This window comes from Prunus mume, linkage group LG7 (genome assembly GCF_029339155.1).
Source record: "Prunus mume cultivar Tortuosa linkage group LG7, ASM2933915v1, whole genome shotgun sequence".
Taxonomy (NCBI): domain Eukaryota; kingdom Viridiplantae; phylum Streptophyta; class Magnoliopsida; order Rosales; family Rosaceae; genus Prunus; species Prunus mume.
In genome coordinates, this window is record NC_142704.1 from 6,662,238 (window position 1) to 6,676,929 (window position 14,692).

The window sequence follows — 14,692 nt, forward strand, 5'->3', positions numbered from 1 at the left end:
GAGGAGGCTGCCATGTGTCAAATTATGTTCTTTCAGTTCCATTTGCTTCACTTGGATTGGACCTCTCCAAGGTTTGCCTACAGTTAAGAGAATTGCCAAAAGCACTGGACAGGGAAGCTTCCAAGAAGAAAAACCACTTGTGGCTTCCAAGAAGAAAATCAGCTCCCTTGGTTAAATTGTGTTTTAATATGAGGACAGTGGCTTCCATGAAAGCAAGGGGAGCAGGCGTGTGAAGTATAAGTCAACTCCATAATTTCTGAATTTCTTCTATCAAATCCTTATTAAATAAAAAAAAAAACTCTAATAATTATAATATATCTGAAAGGCAATTTAGCTTCTTCTACATTACTTCCTCAAGGTAATAATATCTTCTTGTGACGAGATCTGTATTCACCTATTGACTTCAATTCTGCATTTATGTATCAAAGTTTTCGAGGATCGAAAATTTCTTGCGATTAGCATTTCTTTCTTGCTGTGTTTTTTAATTTTAGCTGAAGCCTGAAGGTGGTGAGAAGAGTACTTTATCTCAAGTTGACTGCAGAGATGGATTGAGGAAGATAATTGGAAGAAAAGAAGGTAGCTTTGGATGCCAAAGTGACTTTGTTAGCAAGAAAATAGTGCCCATCCGTAGCCTAAGAATAACTCTTACGTCGTCGCCTCCTTCACCCATTAAAACTTTACCAAAATCACAGGGTGGTTATGCACCTCCTCCACTTATTATATGATGCCTATGTATGTTTACTTTGTGTATGAATATGTTGACGCCTCATTTGCATGTCCATTTGGCTTTGAGGTATTTCTTTCTACAAGCTCTCAGAGTCAAAGTATAATGTAAATGTGTCTGACTATTTTTTTTTAGCACACAATCCATTTATCTCTGCAATTTCTCACACAAGGAACTCAATCTGACAATTGATGGAAACAGAGGCTAAGTCCCACTTACTGGAATTGGAAAGGTTACACTAAAAATGTGGTAAATACCAATAAACAAATAAACTCAGTCTTTTCACTTGAACTTGTTCATCAGTTTTCACAGAAGATCCACAGATGAGTTCTTATCGCATAAACTTCCATCAGATCACATATTCCTTGCTACAAACTAGATTGTGAAGGGGTTTAGGATGTGTTTGTTGTTGGTTACTTTATATGGGACAAGTAGTGGTTAGTATTCGGTGCGTTTGGTGAACAAAACTTGATGAATAAATTTGGTGCGTTTGGCATTTCTCTTATGTACTTAATCTACGGATGTCAATAATTCCTTAGGCAAGTTATTGTTTTAACTTGTTGCCTCATTTGCAAGTCCATTTAGTTTTGGGTGTTAATTCACAGATTTTTATAATGATTGTTGTGTGCATTTCACAAGGACCAAATTTATAAAGTATAAGTAGCTAAGAAAGGAAAATACAAGAACAAAATTTGAAGGACTAAAATTAAGGATGATGGAGGAGGTAATTTAGGGTCTTTTATGTGCTTTGAGTCCTCTTCATCTCCACTTGTTTTGGTGCTTCCAAAAACTTTACAGTTTCTAGTTCCACTGCCATTAAGCTTAAGGTGGTACTTAGGTGACGAGGGGTAAAATTACACGCTACTCAAACAAACACAACAATATTCACACATTTTAAATTTTGACCAAATATGCTTATGACTAGTCAACTGCTAGTCATGAATAACCATAAGCAAGAACACACACAGAGCATACCAATCTGTACCTACAAGCTTAGAAGATTACTAGTGACAACCTATGCACTCAGAAGAACCCATCAATCTAGACATCCCCAATGCTACCAACAACTATGGTGAAAGCGTGTGAAAGTATCATAATCAAGTAAATACCAAACAACATATAATGATGACTAGTCAATTGCAAGAACACAAACCCAGTGTTGAGGCCCAAAAAATCCACGGTTTGGCCCAATAAGATACCTTACCGAGAAAAACCCGATGTGAGCACGCGAAAGTTCGTCATATGCGCTTGCACACATGCCACGCCAAGCAAATAAGCAACACGCCACGCTACAAGCTGGGCCCAAGCCACGCAAGATGTTTGCTTGAGTGGGTTGTAGTATGAATGATAATAAGTTGTCATGAGGCCCATTGATGGGTGAGAAATGGAGGTTCCGGATTGCTTGGGAGTTTTGGAACCAAGTCCATTTCTTAGGCTCAAACATATGGGTGAGCACAAAAAGAGAAAATATCTCAACCAAAATAACCCAACCAAAATAGCCCAACCAAAATGGTCCATTAAACTTAACCAATATGGCCTGAAACTTGATGGGATCAGCCCATTTGTTTGGTAGGATGACTTACCATCTTAAAAAGCCCATACAATTAGAAATGAGAAGCAGCAAAAGCCTCAGCCCCTTATGAAAAAATAGAAGCCACGAAGGGAGCAAGATGTCCACATATGCAAAGCTGCTGGAAGGCTCTAGCACATGGGAAGGAACAAGTTTCAAGCACAAAACATCCGAAGAACCAAGGGATATTAGCTCGCAAGCTGCTAGGAGGAGAGGCACCCTTCGAACTAGCATACATACCCAATTCTTTCCTTCATCAGACCTGACCATGGAAGAAGGAAGGAAAGAAATGAATGAGATAGCTGAGAATGAGAGTCTCCTACTAAAATAGCTGTGGGAAAAGGCCTTGAGCTCCCAAAAATCTCTGATTTTGTGCAAATAGACTGAGGAAATTTCACCAAGGTGGGAAAAGTTCAAGGGAGGAGAGGAGAAAGGAAGGGAGAGATTTGGCCAAATTGGATAGAAACCATAAGGGTTTCTTGGAAAATGTCAGCTTCCAGCGGCTATAAAAGAGGCTTCTTCTACCCAACAAGCAACAACCACATTCAAAGAGCAAGCTTTCTCTCTTACTCCTTAAACCCATCAATTTTGTGCTCAGCCCATTCTTTTCCCTTAGTTTTCTCTCTTGGCAAGCTGTTCTAACATTTGACGGAGTCTCTGTTAAGTTGCCAGAAAAACACTCAAGCCATCATTTTCTCTCTTTTTCCTCATCTCAGCCAAAACCTCTGATAATCCTTTCCTCCTCTTCCTTAGAACCCATGTTTTTCATGGAAACTCACAGCTTTTTTCCTTTGAGGCTAAACTCATGACAACTTTGCTCCCATGCCACAAGCCTCTCATGCCAAGCAAAGAATTTATCTGTAAGCAGCCATTATTTTTGTTGGTGAAGGTAACCGAGGTGTTTCTTAAGGCATCTCTGTCCTTTCGAAGCATTCTTGGGGCTTGATCTTCAAACTCAGGCTCAAGGGGCAATTTTATCCATTTTGCCATTTATGGCAACCAAGGCCCGTAGTAGCTGCCGGAACGAAAAAGCCCATACACCCAGAAATACATGAAAATCATGTGATGACTAGTCAACTATCAATAATACAAACCCAAAAAATTACAGAGCTACAAACCAGAAATTGTTCACCCAGAAACCCACCACTGAGAAAAACTGGGGGTCATCAACCGACCAGGCAGTCCACCAAGTAAAAAAGATTATTACAAAGAAATACAAGTAAGCTCAAGAAATCCTAGATCTATATAGGAAGATAAGCTATACCTCATTTGTGCAATCTTCTTCTCTAACTTAGCAAAACCAGTAGCTTAGTCCTTCATGGCAATGATAGCTCATTCTTCAACTCTTTCATCCCATGACACCAGCTAGCCATCTCAAACTTAGACAAAAACCAAAATTTAGATTCAAGGAAAAATGACCAATTTCTTCAAGAAACCATACTCTTGAAGAAACCATACTCTTGAAGAAATCAATCTTGAATCTAACCTAGATGTATATGAGAGAGTGTTTGATCTAGCTAGATGTAGATTTCATATTTCAAAAGCAATTTTCGAAAAATTAATTTGGAGAACTTATAGATGAAAAATGTGATGGTTTTCTCTTGAGGAAGAAGAAGAGAAAGTTAGCAAGAAACTTCCTATCAAAAGAGACAGCTACCAAATGAGATATCATTTGGCTTTTACCCAAAAAATTCCTAGGTCAAAAAGTACATATGGCAGCAAAGAGAATTTGCAGAATATGACAAAAAAGTTGGTTTGGATCCAGCTGGAAATCCTACTGATGCAAAGGATGACTAGTCATATGAAAGAAAGATGACTAGTCATAATCTTAAGAAATTTAATGAATGCAATATGATACAATGCAAAAATTACCTTTGTCAAATACATTGATTATCCATAAGATTGTAGTCAGATAAGAACACCTAGAGAAACAATTCTTAATCTAAACTAAAGCTTGGAAAATTACAATGATTGTCCTATTACAATATTGTCAAGGAAAATCAAAATAAAAACTCAAAATGCATACACTTACATGGTGCAGCCCTAAGCAGATTCTGTTGAAAGTTACATATTTCAATGTGAAAGCAGTTATTTTGAGGGGTAGGGTAGCAGACAGCTGAAAGCTATGGGACTAAAAAAGTCCAAGGTTGAAGTCAAACTTTTGAAAATCTGGCAATCTATAAATCTTGATTTCCTTGCCTTCTTCTCATCGTGAGGCGATCGATAAGGTTTTCTTAAGTTATTGTTTCTGCTTCTGATGAAGATGGATGACTTTCCAGCAAAGTTGGTGGTAATTGCAGCACTAGTGTTGCTTCTTATGGGGGATTTCCAAGCAACTTGTGCAATATTACTTCCTCATGGTGATTCATAATATCTTCTTGTGATGAGATCTTGACATATTAATTAGCTAATATTATATTGAACTTGATCATCTGGTAATTGTTTTCTGTGATTTTCTTGTATGGCAGAAGGTCGTGGGAGGAGTAGTTTATGGCATGTTGACTGTAGAGATGGCTTGGCAAAGATACATATTGGAAGAAAACAAGGTAGCTTTGGATGTCAAGGTGAGAATTTTAGCAAGAAAATAATGCCCATCCGGCGCAGCTTAAGACCAATCACTGGGCCGAAGCCACCTTCACCCACTCTAAATGGATCCAGGCGACAGTTCGTTCCAGCTCCCCCCATCATCCAATGATCCTTAATTCTCCGGGATCCTAAGTAATGTTACATGGATTGGGCCATATCTCAATTGAATTAGATAAATATGTTCTGTTCTCACCGATAGAAGTTGGCTGTGGGGTATTTCAACAAGCAATTGAGTTAAATGTATGCAATATTGTGTCTGAATATGTTATTTTCTTCAGCAAAATGATTTTATTAGACCAAGAAATTAGCTTTTTCTTCAAGCTTCTAGATTTTTCCATATTTCTTTAGCATAAATGTCCATTATCATGCTAGATATACCAACTTTAGATACCAACTTGTGTACCATATCTCTAATGGAGCGTGAGACCCATTGAATTGGCAGGCTCCACCTCTATTAGAGAGATGATACATAAGTTGATATCTAAAGTTGGTCTTCCTAGCATGACCCTTATTGGAGAGGTCTAATTCAAGTGAAGCAAATGGAACTAAAAGAACATAATTTGACACATGGGTTCTGATAATTTTATTTAAAAAATAGAATTTTCTTGCATAGATTGATTTTCCAAATGTAAAAAGAAGCATGGCTAATCATGCAATGAGTGATGGTTGGGAATGGGAACTTAACAAGTTTTTGAAGCACCAAATGAAGTGGAAATCAAGCGGATTTTTTTAGAGGCTTAATTGGAGCAGTCTGTTAAAGGCATGCCATTATATATTTTTTACCATGGTCATGCTAGGGAGACCAACTTGTATATTATTTCTCTAATAGAGGTGGAACTCACTAATTCAATGAGTCTCACGCTCCATTAGAAAGATGGTACACAAGTTGGTATCTAAAGTTGGTATCCCTAGCATTTTCCCTCCAATAATATCTATCAATAACCAAACAACTGCATGCTCTGATTTGGATGGTGGACATTTCAAGCAAACCATTTTTCATATTCTAAATACTCAATCCAAGAAAATATCAAACTTCCACAGTTTTTTGTAGTTCCATATTTCAATGTGAAAGCAGTTACTGAGGGATAGGGTAGCAGACAGCTGAAAGATAAGGGACCAAAAAATTCCAAGGTTGAAGTCAAACCTTAGAAATTCTGGCAAAGTCTATAAATCTTGCTTCTCTTGCCTTCTTCTCAACGTTGAGGTCATAATATCTATAAAGTATAAATTAATAAAATTAAAAGGGTCCATTTTCTTTTAATTTTTTCAATAAATAGTATAGCCACTTGACTATACTCTTTTTAAATATAATATAATTAAAGCTTATACCTGCGCGGCTATACTATGATTTTTTATTATAAAAATAGTATAACCGAGCTATACCTTTTTGACACGTTGCGCCAAATCTCTAGCGGGTCCTTTTTTATTACAGTATAGCTGAACGGCTATATTGGGGGTTTTATTAAAAATAGTATAGCCAGGCGGCGATACTGTTTTGGCGCAAGCTCAGGCGGGTCATCTTTTTTTTAAACAAATAGCATAAGCCGCGAGGCTAGTATAGCCGCACGGCTATACTAGGGTTTTTTATTATAAAAAATAGTATAGTCTCGCTGCTATACTGTTTTGACATAATCATCAGGAGGGTGTTTCACCGAACTGGCATAATGATCATATGAGTTCTTCCCATAATCATCAGGGTGTTTCTTCCTTTAAAAAAAATGAGCCGATAAAATCTAATCTGTTAGACAATATGTAACCATTATCTTATGATCTCATCTTATCTTGTTCTTTATTAACATAATTAATTATATCAAAATTATTTGGGCTTATTATTTAGTCCTCCTAGAGAAGATCCAAGGATGTGGGCATACGTTAATGTTAAGTTGTTGGTCAGGTCAGTAAGCCCGCTCTTACACTCAAGTTCGAATCTCCATCCTCATAAATTATCGCTTGTATTTTAAATAAAAAAAATTGTGGGCCACGTTGAGTCTCCCAAAGAAGACGTGCCCAAACAAAGCTGGGTAGGCAAATTCTATTTTCAACAAAACTATCAGAACCCATGTCACAAAATTGATGTCCTAACTTAAAAGTTATGTTCTTTCATTCCATGTGCTTCACTTGGACCTCTCCAAGGTTTATTTATCTTTATCAAGAACCAAGCAGTTGCATGATTTGATTCTCAAGACCCATCTCTCCCACGACCCATTTTATGCAACTAGAATCGTTAGATTCTATGCAGTCAATGGTGACCTTCACTCGGCTTGTAAGCTGTTCGATGAAAGTCCCAGCCAAAGCGTCTACCTTTGGAACTCCATAATTCGAGCGCACGCTCAAGCCCACAAATTTGAGGAAGCATTTTCTCCGTTTACTAAGATGCTTAGAACCGAAATCAAACCTGATAACTTCACTTATGCTTGCATTATACGTGCGTGCTCTGAGAACTTTTATTTGGAAGGACTGAAGCTTGTCCATTGTGGAGTAACAGTTTCAGGGTTAGGATTGGACTCTATTTGTAGCAGTGCACTTGTTACAGCTCATTCAAAACTCGGCCTTGTTGATGAAGCAAGTAGGGTGTTTAATGGGACACCACAGCAGGATTTGGTTTTGTGGAATTCTATAATTTCAGGTTAAGGAAACTGTGGACGTTGGGACAAAGGGTGGCAACTGTTAGTGAGATGAGAAGCATGGAGATGATGCCGGATGGATACACAATTGTTGGGTTGCTTTCGGGTTTATCGAATTCCAGCTTGATAACTACTGGCCAAGGACTACATGGTCTTTGTTTGAAATGTAATTTAGACTCTAATGCTCATGTAAGCAGTGTACTTGTGAGCATGTATTCAAGATGCATTGTGTATGAACTCTGCACATAAGAGTTTTTAGTGGTTTGTTCCAGCCAGATTTAGTTACATGGTCTGCTTTGATAACTGGGTATTCACAGTCTGGGGATTGTGGTAAGACATTGTTCTTCTTCAAGAATTTGAATATGGAAGGTAAGAAGGCTGATTCCATTTTGATTGGCAGTGTGTTGGCTGCTGTTGCTCAGATAGGAAATGTATGGCCTGGCTGTGAGATAAATGCTTATGTTCTTCGACATGGACTTGAATCTCATGTCATGATTTCCTCTGCTCTCATAGTCATGTATTCAAAGTGCAGTTTCTTGGGGATGGGGACTCGTGTTTGAGATCATGCCAGAAAAGAATATTATTTCCTACAATTCATTAATATTGGGTCTTGGTTTGCATGGTCTTGCCTATGAGGCCTTTAGAATGTTTGATGAGATACTGAAAAACGGGTTAAAATCTGATGAATATACTTTTACTGCTCTCCTTGGTGCATGCTGCCATGCTGGCCTTGTCAAAGATGGCCGTGAAATTTTCAGAATAATGAAGGATTGAGTTTTGCATTCAGCCTAGAACAGAGCATTATGTTCATATGGTAAAACTTCTTGGGATGGAAGGAGGGTTGGAAGAGGCTTACAATCTAATCTTGTCCTTGCCAGAACCAGTGGACTGCTGCATTTGGGGAGCCCTGTAATTGTGTTGCGATGTCTGTGGAAATTCTGAGCTGGCAGAAATTGTAGCCCAGCGGCTCTTTGAGAGTAATTCTGAGAAAGGTGCTTATAGAGTCATGCTTTCTAATATATATGCTGGCGATGGGAGATGGGATGACGCGAAGAAGTTGAGAGATCACACAACAGAAGGCAAACTGAGGAAAATAACGGGGCTTAGCTGGATTAAAGGTAGTGAATTATTGTTTGATCAAAACCTTCCTTGTATTGGGCTATAAACATCAATTCACAAGCTATCTTTGCTACAAATACGAATGATAGATTTTTTTTTTAAGTACTGAAATTTGAAAAGGCCCTTACTTTCTGAGATAAGCAAAATGTTTTGGAATCTTGAATTGGTTTTGTTTGTTTTAACTTCATGTTTTATCATCTATAACATCAACTCCTCTAATGGCTTGATGTACAGACTCCATTGTGTGAAGAAACACAAATATACCAGAAAGCTTATAACTTTATCCTTTCACCCGCATTGGCTCACCCCTCCATCCGAGCTTCTCCAAACTTTATCATGTCTTTATATTTCTTTGCCGGTAGACAATTGTTGCACCATAGATATGTAATAAATGATATATTTGGCATGTGCCTGATTTTGTAATTCTCCTCTCCACCATCAGGTTTTAGTCTTTCTGCATGATCATCTAGTAAAGGCAACAAGTCTAACTGCTGCAGTGTGGTGACAAACTGCAAACCTTCACGTAACATCCTTGGCCACATGCAGACAACTGTGCAAGTGGACGAAAGCTAGGTAGTGCTCCCTCTTCGGTTAGTCCTCAAGAACATGAGAAGCAAAGCTGAGAACCTCGAGCTTGGGAAACCCACCAGCACTACAGAACTCTTTCCCCATTCGTTTTGCATCATAAGCATTCCAAAGGGTCAGATTTTTTAGGTTGGGTAGCAGATGAAGTACCAGTTACAAGTTCTCAGACATATGAGAGTTGCCTAATCTTAAATTTGTAAGCCTTTCCAAGGAACCAAATGAAAGTTTGAGAGTTTTGTGAGCTCCGAAGACTCCGAACAAATTAAAGCCCGAACAGTTGGAAAGGTTCCTTCTTCCAAGATGAGCAGCTTTATGGAAAAGTTTGTTTTAGTTGTTGTGGCAGTTTATCTTCTTGTGGGTGTTTCTTCTGCAACTTCTACATTGCTTCGTCATGGTAATAATATCTTTACTGTGATGAGATGTGTATCAGTTCCATTGAAGTTGACCATGTTGACTAAGACCCACTCATGACTTGATAAAGTTGTATGATTTACCACTTATTAACATTTCATTCTGCATTTACATTATGTTGTACTATTCCCTTTAATATATCAAACTTTGTGTCTATTAACATCTCTTGCTTCTTGTGATCTTCTATGGCTGAAGGTGGCGAGAAGAGTTTGTCGCACATTGACTGCAGTGATGGCATGAGAAAGATTATTGGAAGAAAAGGAGGTAGCTTTGGATGTCAAAGTGACATTGTTAGCAAGAAAACAGTGCCCATCTGCAGCCTAAGAATAATCGTTACAACCTCTCTGCCTTCAACGACTAAAAATCCACGAAAGTCACAGGGCGCTACTGCACTCCTCTGCTTATTATATGATGGCCGGATACCTATATGTTTATTTCTTTTCCCATTGTTCCCTAGGGAAGATACTTGTTGCCTCATTTGCAAGTCCATTTGGTCTTTGTACAAGCGACTTGAGTCGAAGTATGTAAATGGGTTTGAATATTTTTGCAAGTATAAAAATCCATAATTATCTCTTCAATTTTTCACAAGGAACTTAAAACACGTATCAAGTTTTCCTGAGCAACAACATCGAATGCTAACCTACATATTTGGTAACCTAATGTGTTGTTGTTCTGATCTAGATTACAAAGCAATTTAATTGAGTGCAAAAGAAACGTGAAATGCCAAAAGCACTGGACAGGGAAGCTTCCTGGAAGAAAAGCCAACTGCGGCTTCTTGGTCAAAAGCCGCCTACAGTTAGGAGAATTGTCATACAATGGGCTGTATCAAAATTCTGAGGTCAAAGTCAAGTTACCAAAGCTTTTTTGAAAATCTAAACACGGCATGTAAAATTCCTTCTTCAAACCAACTACACAATGCCTATAATTCTTGCTTCCCCTTGTCTTCATCGCAAAGAGACAACGTTGACGCGATAGCTAAGCCCCACACCTGCTGGGCTGCATGAGAGCTGGGTATAGGACTTGGCTGCCCAGCCACTTGTTTACACAAAATTCAACTACAAGGATATTTCTAGCATTCATTGGACACGGCAATATCCTGAAGCTGCTAGGAAAGGTTCTGCTTTCTACCTCCGACGATGAATGGTTTTCCAGCAAAGTTTATGCTGGTTATTGCAGCACTAGTGTTGCTTCTCATGGGGGAGTTCCAAGCAACATGTGCTTTTCTTCGCGGTAGGTAATTAGCTAGTTACATTAATGACATTATGCTTTAGCTGGTAATTAAATTAATTAATTTCTTGCTTGCTTGCTGTGATTTTCTTTTTATGGCTAGCTGAAGCTGATCAAGGTATTGTGAAGAGTACTTTGTCGCATGTTGACAATGTACAAGAGATGGCTTGAGAAAGATAAATACTGGAAGAAAAGAAGGTAGCTTTGGATCATGTCAAACTGACATTTTTAGCAAGAAAATAGTGCCCATCCGACGCAACCTAAGACCATTGAGAGGGCCCAAGCCACCTCTCCACCAAAAACTTCCCTCCGCACTTCCGACCTTATCTGAAACCGCATCTTTCCACGGCGTCACCACCTCCGCCATCATTCAATGATACTTACTCTCCGGAATCCTAAGTAATGTTACACAGTACTGCATCATTTGATGAATAAATTTAGTGCGTTTAGCATTACTCATCAAATGTACTTAATTAATCTATTCCCTAGGCAAGTAATTGTCTGGTGCGTTTGGTGAACAAAAACTGATGAATAAATTTGGTCCGTTTGACATTTCTCTTATGTACTTAATCTATGGATGTCAATAATTCCTTAGGCAAGTTATAGTTTTAACTTGTTGCCTCATTTGCAAGTCCATTTAGTTTTGGATGCGTTATTCACAGATTTTTATAATGATTGTTGTATGCATTTCACAAGGACCAAATCTATACAAGTAGCTAAGTAGCTAAGAAAGGAAAATACAAGAATAAAATTTGAAGGACTAAAATTAAGGATGATGGAGGAGGTAATTAAGGGTCTTTTATGTGCTCGAGTCCTCTTCATCTCCACTTGTTTTGGTGCTTCCAAAAACTTTACAGTTTCCAGTTCCACTGCCATTAAGCTTAAGGTCTGGTGCAACCGTAAGCAGATTCTGTTGAAAGATCCATATTTCAATGTGAAAGCAGTTATTTTGAGGGGTAGGGTAGCAGACAGCTGAAAGCTATGGGACTGAAAAAGTCCAAGGTTGAAGTCAAACTTTTGAAAATCTGGCAGTCTATAAATCTTGCTTTCCTTGCCTTCTTCTCATCGTGAGGCGATAAGGTTATCTTAAGTTATTGTTTCTGCTTCTGATGAAGATGGATGGCTTTCCAGCAAAGTTGGTGGTAATTGCAGCACTAGTGTTGCTTCTTATGGGGGATTTCCAAGCAACTTGTGAAACATTACTTCCTCATGGTAATTGATAACATCTCCCTGTGATTAGCTAATTACATTGATAACTTGATCATCTGGTAATTAATTTCTTGCTTGCTTTGATTTTCTTGTATGGCTGAAGGTCGTGGGAAGAGTAGTTTATGGCATATTGACTGTAGAGATGGCTTGGCAGAGATACATATTGGAAGAAAACAAGGTACCTTTGGATGTCAAGGTGAGAATTTTTGCAAGAAAATAATGGGCGCAGCCTAAGACCAATTACTGTGCAGAATGTTCTGTCCTCACTCATAGAAGTTGGCCTATATTTACTTGCTCTATGGATGTTATTCATTCCCTAAGGAAGTTAGTGCTTTAATTTGTTGCCTTCCATCTGGCTGTGGGGTCTTTACAAGCCACTTGAGTTAAAAGTATGTAATTGTGTCTGAATATGTTATTTTCTTCACCACTTGTGTGACTTAGGCACCCCTTTAACAAACTGCTCCAATTAAGCCTCTGAATAAATCCTCTACTTGATATCCACTTCATTTGGTGCTTCAAAAACTTGTTCAGTTCTCATTCCCTCCTTCCCTTTTGTGTTTCCACAAATTTTTCTATTAGCATGCAGATGGCAACAGGGCATCCATCTTCTCGAGTTCTGTACATCCATATATCTTCTCAAGTTTTGTTGCTTTCTCATTGAGTTTTCTGATGATCTCCTTGAGTTGTGTAACAAACTCCGTGAGTTTTGTTTCCCAGTCCATGACTTTTGTAATCATCTCCCCCAAGATTGGTTTTATCTCTTCTGCTTGGGCTGAAGCCTTAGCTCTGAAACTTGCAATCCAAATAGCAATGTGAGTATCACTCATTTGAGAATTCTGGGCAAGTTCCAGTGTCAATGCCTTCCTCTTCTCCTGTTAAGAACATATGAGTTCTTCCCATATAAGCTATCATATTGGGTTCATTCACCTCAAACACCAAACTGGCATCATTATCAGGGACCATTTCGTTCATTGTTAGCTCTTGACATCCTTTTTTGTTCCAAGTCCTTTTCTTTTTCCTTTTTGACAACTTGTTTCTGAGATGGCAATTTATAGAGACCCTCTTCTTGGCTTCATTCATGTTTCTGTAGGTGTTAAACACATTGGGAAGGTAATCAGTCTCCAGAAATTATTTTTGGTACTTGCATTGTTTTATTCCAATGTTCCATGAGGATTAAAACAGCCTCAAAAGAATATAAATAAATAAAAACAGAATCTGAATAATGCCATAGAACACATAGAAACACATAAGATCATTTATTCTGATAATGATGTAATGCCTTCAACAGACTGCTCTCTAATAAAGCCACTAAGTTGAAGGTTTAGGAACTTAGGAATGGGTTTGAAATCCCATATTTGCCATATTTGGTAAGTTCACTCTTGGAAATCCAATTACGTGCACTCTTAACTTGTCCTGTTCCATTTGTTTCCTTTCCAACTTCTTGAGTTTTGTATCCAACTTCTTAAGGTCTGGTCTCCAACAGTGTTTCAATATTTTTTCTTTCCATCTCCTCCAACATTTGTTCTTCATTGAAGTTGCAAGAAACTCTAAGTAATGTTACACAGTACCGCTTCATTTGGTATATAAATTTGATGAATAAATTTACTGCGTTTAGCATTACTCATCATATGTACTTAATTAATATATTCACTAGGCAAGTAATTGTCTTTTAACTTGTTGCCTCATCTGCAAGAATTTGGCACCAAATTTATACAAGTATCTGTAATAAAAAGTATCGTCTATAAATCTTGCTTGCTCGTGCCTTCTTCATGTCACAGAAATTACAGTATGCAACAACTATAAGTTGTTGGTTCTGTTTCAGAAACTGAATGTTTTTTTAGTCAGAAAAATGAATGGTTTTCCAGCAAAATTTACGGTACTTGCAGCCGCCGTGTTGCTTGTTCTGGGGGATTTTGCAGCAACTTCTGCCTTGATTCCAGTTGGTAATGGTTTTTCATGTTAGTAGTTATTGTGTTTGAGAATTTCATCCGCCATGTATTAGCGTTCATGTATGCATGAATTGATATTTTTTTTGGCATGAAATAAGGTGGTAAGCAGAGGACTTCAGCATTTGCGCCTGACAGTAAAGATGGCTCAAAATACACATTTTCAAGCAGAGAAGGTTGCTTTGGATGTCAAAGTATGAACCTTAACAAAGGCAGGCAAGTGCTGCTGAGATTGAGGAGGCTACAACAAACAAGAAGATTTACAAGGCCACCACCCCCACCGATCAGAAATTCCTTTGGGATATGGTCTGCTCCCCCTGCTCCTCCTCCATCACTCACTGCATGATTAGCCATGCTTCTTTTTTCATTTGGAAAATCAATCTACGCAAGAACCAAACAATTGCATGCTCTGATTTGGATGGTGGACATTTCAAGCAAACCTTTTTTGATATTCTAAATACTCAATCCAAGACAATATCAAACTTCCACAGTTTTTTGAAGTTCCATAATTCAATGTGAAAGCAGTTATTGAGGGTAGGGTAGCAGACAGCTGAAAGCTATGAGACTAAAAAAGTCCAAGGTTGAAGTCAAACCTTTGAAATTCTGGCAAAGTCTATAAATCTTGCTTCCTATCTATAAAGTATAAATCTTTGTAATTTTCTAAAAACTTAAAAGATTTAAAACTTACAGG

The 14,692-nt window shown here is 38.1% G+C and overlaps 1 protein-coding gene, 1 long non-coding RNA gene and 1 pseudogene across 8 annotated transcripts; all 3 read left to right on the plus strand.

Annotated features, from left to right (window-relative positions):
- The first annotated feature begins 4,345 nt into the window (after positions 1-4,345).
- Positions 4,346-5,200, plus strand: LOC103337924 (uncharacterized). The gene is made up of 2 exons (XR_514547.3): positions 4,346-4,654; positions 4,763-5,200. It is a non-coding gene; the product is annotated as an uncharacterized LOC103337924 (long non-coding RNA).
- Positions 5,201-6,962: 1,762 nt separating this feature from the next.
- On the plus strand, positions 6,963-10,197 carry LOC103338165 (putative pentatricopeptide repeat-containing protein At1g64310 pseudogene; annotated as a pseudogene). The gene is made up of 2 exons (XR_016122345.1): positions 6,963-8,622; positions 9,815-10,197. The product of XR_016122345.1 is annotated as a putative pentatricopeptide repeat-containing protein At1g64310 pseudogene (transcript).
- A 1,462-nt stretch (positions 10,198-11,659) lies between these two features.
- Positions 11,660-14,675, plus strand: LOC103337921 (uncharacterized). Of its 6 annotated transcripts, none has more exons than XM_089042055.1 (4): positions 11,708-12,058; positions 12,159-12,233; positions 13,897-13,998; positions 14,103-14,675. In XM_089042055.1, the coding sequence occupies exons 1-4, from the start codon at positions 11,956-11,958 to the stop codon at positions 14,345-14,347; spliced, it is 525 nt and encodes a 174-aa protein (XP_088898181.1). In that variant the 5' UTR covers positions 11,708-11,955; the 3' UTR covers positions 14,348-14,675. The 6 variants fall into 6 exon arrangements, 4 of the variants coding, with proteins under 4 accessions (XP_088898181.1, XP_008239314.2, XP_088898182.1 ...); XM_008241092.3 differs by having other exon boundaries at positions 11,714-12,058; positions 12,159-12,251; XM_089042056.1 differs by having other exon boundaries at positions 11,723-12,058; positions 12,159-12,251; positions 13,921-13,998.
- The last annotated feature ends 17 nt before the right edge of the window (positions 14,676-14,692 follow it).

Excerpts from the sequence above, each read along its gene's own strand:
- LOC103337921 (XM_008241092.3), top strand. The coding sequence starts at position 11,956 with ATGAAGATGGATGGCTTTCCAGCAAAGTTGGTGGTAATTGCAGCACTA. Across the intron at positions 12,059-12,158 it reads TGAAACATTACTTCCTCATG|GTCGTGGGAAGAGTAGTTTA; the intron begins GTAATTGATAAC and ends GTATGGCTGAAG. Across the intron at positions 12,252-13,896 it reads AGGTACCTTTGGATGTCAAG|TCAGAAAAATGAATGGTTTT; the intron begins GTGAGAATTTTT and ends ATGTTTTTTTAG.